At 42.6% G+C, this 6000-nt stretch overlaps 1 protein-coding gene across 3 annotated transcripts in view; it reads right to left on the bottom strand.

Moving 5' to 3' along the window:
- Positions 1–701: 701 nt before the first annotated feature.
- Positions 702–6000, bottom strand: part of arap2 (ArfGAP with RhoGAP domain, ankyrin repeat and PH domain 2) — a 102212-nt gene continuing 96913 nt past the window's right edge. For all 3 annotated transcript variants that reach the window (XM_068713346.1, XM_068713345.1, XM_068713344.1), the window contains 4 exons: positions 5704–5739; positions 4784–4847; positions 2718–2816; positions 702–2417 (listed from right to left, as the gene is read on the bottom strand). In XM_068713346.1, coding sequence (XP_068569447.1) covers positions 2070–2417; positions 2718–2816; positions 4784–4847; positions 5704–5739 — 547 coding nt within the window. In that variant the 3' untranslated portion in view covers positions 702–2069. The remainder of the gene's footprint in view (positions 2418–2717; positions 2817–4783; positions 4848–5703; positions 5740–6000) is intronic.

Here is a 6000-nt window from a genome sequence, read left to right as displayed (position 1 = left end):
TCTATGAATAAAATGATGCTCTAATTATATATAAATAAGTCAAAGATGGAAGATGGGTTTTTTTTTGTTTTTTTTTCGTGTTTAAATCCACAACGGGGCTTAAGTTGCTTCCAGGGCTCTTGTCTATTAAATCTCGCAGACATGTTCATAGAACACAACAGCGTGCACAGAAAGAAATCTATATAATGGACAATAAAATCCCCATCGATACTGTGCAGATTTACCCGGTAACAAATGACCAAACGACTGTAGTATACAAACCTCAGTGAGCAGATGCAATACAAAAATAGAAATAAAACACAGATAAAGAGCTCTTTGTAAGTGAACAGAAAAAAAAGAGAAAAAATTCCAATCATGATGCATAATAAACCTGAAAGCAATGACGGTAATTATCATTTAACACTGAAGCTTTCATTCTCATATTATCTTGATAGCTTTGCTTCATGCGGTATTTTATTTGTACCCAACTGTAATTATCTGATGGATCTGGCTGTATTTGTAGTTTCATTGCTGTGCAATCAAAGTACAAAAAAAAGGGCAATTTCTCGAAAAGCAATTTCCTGTGTGCGTCTCTCATTCTGATACACAATCGCACACCTCTACCAGTCTCCATTGTTCCCACCATCTGCATTTCTGTGGGAACACAGGAAACATGTTTAGCCAGAGCTTTTGGCAATGAAAGAAAAGAAACATACAGAGCACAGTATTTATCCTCAATTTATCACCAGGATGAGTGAGAGTCAATAATGAATGCTGCGTATGAAAGCATGTATGGCCTCTAAGTATTAACAGAAACCATCAAACGGAAAAATATGAACATATGAATATGATGCGAGACGTTGAACCCTAAGATGCTCAAAATGCTGAGGTCAACTTTCATGTATGTACTTGTATTTATATGACAATTTGAATACAGTTAATGTTGGTTAAACGACAAAGTTGTTATGGGTAACAAAAAATATACGTCTGGTAAAAAAAACAAAAAAAAACAATTCTGTGGAACTCATAGACCATTTTAACTGAACAATAACCAGAAATCTAAACTTTTGTAAGAAATTGTATTTACTCACGCTATTTTTTCTTCTTTTTTTTTTACAATAAACATGTAAAACAAGCTAACGCTGAGGGACGTCAGCTGAACGGTCAGCGTCAATTATTTTGTCACTGTACAAAAACACTGAACATTAAGTGAAACGTGCACGAAAATGTCAGGTAAAGTAGCATGTTTCAGCTATTTTCAATGTTCAGTAGCCGATATTTATACTGCGCATTGAAATTACATTTGGTGGCAGCCGGTGCACAGTTTAAAGTGGTGCTTAATTAAAAACACTGCTAGGTAGCAATACAACGGATGTTTTTTTTTTAAACAAATAATACCAATACCAATGTGGCATACCATGCCTATTAGCCACCATTGATGGCTGGATGTCCCTAAACATATTCCCCTCTTGAATTTGATATGCAGGCATCATTTTCTTTAGTATTGTAACTCTATGTGGTAATAGAGGACCCCGTCCCTTTTAATTCTGAACATAGGGAATGCTGTTTATAACTTCTACGGCGAAAGTGCTTCCATCGAGATAAACTCCACCTTATAAGGATTCAAATAATTACAACGTTTTTTTTTTTTCCAGATGTCGTCAAAACAGCATTTTCAGAGTCACTGCAGACGTAAACGCATGAAGCAAGCACTTTGGAGCATTTCTGGAAACGTCTGGGCTTTGACAGCCGAACGTAGCTTTGGTAGCATTCTCCGGGTTTCAGAAGAGCGGCATATAAATCACGCTTTGTAGTGCTTGGGTCAGCGCCATGTCCAGCTGAGGTCTGCGTGACCTCCGATGTCTCCTGCACCTGTTTTCCACATCCCCGTGAGTATCGGCACCCCCCCCCCCATATCCAAGTTCAGAAGCAGTCTTCAGGCTATGCAACGCCCCTCATGAATGCAACTTACTTTGGTTCCATCTGCATCGCGTGTTCTTTCTCCCGTCTCCGCATCCTTCTCCTCTGTCCTCAACCCTGGAATGTTTTGTCTCACCGTTCTGAGTACCTCTCTTTCTCCTGACTTCCCGTCAATCGTTGCTCTTGGCGCCGCGACTGTTCTTGCTCAGCACCGAGTTAAGTTCGTTCATCAGATTAGGAGGCATCATACTCTCCCCGCCCAGAACAGGTCTCCTGCCGAGGGTCTTGCAGCCACCCTGAGGGGGGACGGGCAAAGCCAGGGTCTGCGAGTGTCTGGACGGGGACGGGGACGCGAGGCGTCGAGGCTGGCCGGCATCCACGGAGGTTCTTTTGTGCGGGACTTCTGGGGCCTTGAGCAAGTCTCTGTGATTGCCGAAGTTGGCCGTGATGTTCGTCCTGTGGGGGAGAGTGGTGGACGGTGGGTTGCCGTCGACAACAGACATCCTGTTGGTTGTCAGCTGTGGGCAAACGTGACCAATAAAGATGAATGGCAATGGATTGAAAGTCAACTACGGACTACAGGAGCCCCCTAAACCCACATGTGTCACGTCATGTACATAGGAAAATAAATGTTTTGAATATATGAAATGTTTTACATGAATGCAGCAGAAAAAACTGTCAGCAACCAAAAGACAAAAGGAAGCAATTATACGGGGAAAACGTGTTTACAATTGAACAGACTGCATTGTCTAATCCCGATTTCAACATTCCCGGTATATGACCAGCGTGTGCGGTTCGCTTCGTCATTGATTGCTCACCTGTTTGCCGGTGGTGCGGTTGTGTGTGACCTTCTGGCCTTCGGTCACTGCTGCCCCTTTGGAGGGTTTGAGATACGGCGCCTCTTTTGAGTTACCCGCCTTTGAACAGAAGTCAGAAACCGTGCTGAAGACACACACACACACACACACACACACACAGCCAACAGCAGAGTACACAAGTATGGTAATAACCCCCCCCCCCCCACCCCCCCCAAAAAAAAACAATCTTTTTTTTGGCAGTGATTCATTGTGGGCAGCAAAGATAGTTCATGTTCATCCGTTACCTTTATTCTCCCTTTGTTTGTGCTTGGCTTCGACAGATGTCAAAGTAAAAGGTAACTCCACACTTCTATAAACATTTCCTTCATCATGACAACAAAATGACTTTAAAGAAAGAAGACATGATAGAGTTGGTATCAATGTATAGGATATACATTGACTGGACTACCTCAGGCTTCTGTAGACATGAGGGAGACGATCCTGTGCGACTGTGTTTTGATCTCTGGCTAAACTTTCTCCTGAACAACTTCTCCTTTTTATATCACTGCGACCCCGAGACCTATAGAACTGTCTCCCTTTTTTTTTTAAAAAAGAAGAGAAATGTGTATTTCATCACTGCTAGGACCTGTCCTTGGACCTTTACACCCTCACCACCACCACAAGCCGTTCCACCTTGCTTCGAAACGAGGTCCTTCATCGGCAGTTGCTATGGAAACTGTCTGGAGCACAATGTTCGCTAACAGGTAAGAGAAAGGAAATCAAGAACGCTGAAGTGCTCTCTGTCTACTTTCTCATCTGCTCTCTCTCTCTCTCTCTCTCTCTCTCTCTCTCTCTCTCTCTCTCTCTCTCTCTCTCTCTCTCTCTCTCTCTCTCTCTCTCTCTCTCTCTGCCCTTCCCGCAAGTCCCGTGTCCTTCCCACAAGCCCCGGTGATGGGAGCTGACAATCCTGATATTTAGCGGATTTGGGAGGAGAATCCTAATATTTTTAGCCGGCTCCAGTCTGCTATAGATTTAGTCGTTGTAAAGCTGAGAGCTTCTGCAAAGAGCACAGAAAAGTCACTGAGCCCAGTGAAATAAACACCTGGAAACACTTAGAAACAACAGACAAAAAAAAAAAAAAAAAAAAAAATTGGCTTCCCCTTTAGATCAATCTCTCCCCGACAACGTTGCCCTTTTTACTTGCCAACCCAAACTAAGGCACTAAAAGGCTTTTTACTGTAAGCACCCGTGATAAACAACACCGTGCTGCAGGCGGGTTCCCATAAAAAGGAAGCCGAGCAGAGGGCTAATGCCGATTGATTGTGCCGAGCGTACGATACGGAGCGGCGGAAGTCTAAAGACGGTGAGATCTTTCAGTTTAGGAGGATGTCGAAGTTATAGCCGTTCGCTTGGAATTGAGCAGAACAGACATATTTAGTCTAATGAGGGAACAAGACGGCGATTTCACCGAGTCGTTCGGGACGAATATGAGAGAGAAAAATACAAAAATATGACACATTCGTAGCTGCTCTCTCCCCCCGTGTTTGCTTTGCCTTGCATTATTTATGTCATATGTGCTGTGTCAGCGACTGACAGCGACAACACTTAGCTGTATCTGGGGGCTAAGTACCACAATGTGATTGTTACAGTCGCCTTGACCTTATTCTCACAGCTTTTCCACATAAAATGATTTATGTTAGTGCTGAGTGACCTCGAAAACTTTACTGTCCTCTCCCTGTTTATGTATCTCATCTGACTAACGGCACAATGGAAGTGGATGATTGGGGGGGGGGGGAAATATGATTTATCGTATCTCCTCGTTCAGAGATATGGATTGTAAAATATGATTTATTCCGGTCGTAATCGAGTGTATTTTTCATCCAAAAGGAGGATCTCGCCGCAATGTGCGCGTGTCACATTCACGGGTATTTTTGGTTTGCAGTAACAGGGGAAAAACAGGGTTTCGGGAAAAGACAAAAACAATACTTCAAATCCCAGAGTCAACGCATGCTCTGCTGCTTCATCGAGCGTCTGCACGAGTGCATTCCTCACTCTTATTCCAACATCCCCGTTGCGCGGCGTCTTACCGTCGTCCTGACGATGTCGGTCACCCAGCTGACCTGCGCCTCCTTCGTCTCGCAGCAGAAATACCTGAGGAGGGAAAGCCCAGTCGCACAAGTCACTCATTTCCACCTCGTTATTTTCACACTCACTTGAACCAGGTGACTGGATTTGGTGAGTCACAGTTCCACGTGACTCCGCGTGGGTATTGGCGATTAGTGCTGGATGATGGTTTAAATGATAACTGTCACCTATTGAGGTTCGTAAAGCGTTCCATGTTAAAAAAAAAAGCAGCCTTAAAGATGTCACATGGTCAAAAAATGGCTGCATTCAAGCCTACAGCAGCTCTGTGAGGTTGAATACAATCCTAACATGGATGTTATAAATAACCTGAACCATGTTCACTGCGTTAGTGTTGCTGTTAAATGCTAACATTGGGTAATAAGCACTAAACACACACGGCAATCCCTCAAATAAATCAGATATCTTAACCTTTCAAACTATCATCAGTTGGTTTCTTCTCGTAACGGTTCAGATAAATAACTTTAAAAATAGTACGTTTATACTGACATCATAAATGTTGTGATACTAGCTACTATAGTAGCATTTGTAAAGAAATGACAATTGTCAATTTGAAAGGCAGCAAATAACGGTTTACGAGGAAGCTACAGATAGAGATTGATTTTGTTTTAAAGAGCGAAACAATCATCGTTTCACTTCCTACGAGTGGACCAGACAGCAGCATCTCACCATGCGATCATCATTAATATATATTTAATAGCGCTGACGGTCCCATTACTAATCCACTTGGACGTTTAGTGCTTTAAATTCAACTTCCTAACTCCCTGTCACTTGACCCCCTTTTGCTTTGGAGATACTTTAAGTGGAAAGGGTAAAAGTCAAACCCATCAATTATTGAATTGGAGACCTTCTGCGCGGCACTCACCATTGTTGTTTATCAGTGTAGACCGTGAAGCCCCAGCTGTTAAACGGGAAAAAAAAAAAAAGCACACGGGTCAGATTGTGCGTCTGCAAAACTGAATCTTGTCCTGTGTGCGCAGCTCCATTCGAAGACAGAGGTTAAAAAAACATGTTTTTGCGAGAGGAATGCCAAAGTATTCAACACCAGAAAAGAAAAAAGAAAAAAAGTTGTTGAGAGACTGTTTAAGATCAAAACCTTTTCAAATAAAATGCAAAGAGTTCACTACAACTGCAGGATGCTACACAATGGAATTAATTAAAT

The sequence above is a fragment of the Cebidichthys violaceus genome, unplaced genomic scaffold (genome assembly GCF_023349555.1).
Source record: "Cebidichthys violaceus isolate CVI_PGR_0920_01 unplaced genomic scaffold, fCebVio1.0.p SCAF_19, whole genome shotgun sequence".
Classification (NCBI taxonomy): Eukaryota; Metazoa; Chordata; class Actinopteri; order Perciformes; family Stichaeidae; genus Cebidichthys; species Cebidichthys violaceus.
This window is presented reverse-complemented; position numbering and strand designations above follow the sequence as displayed.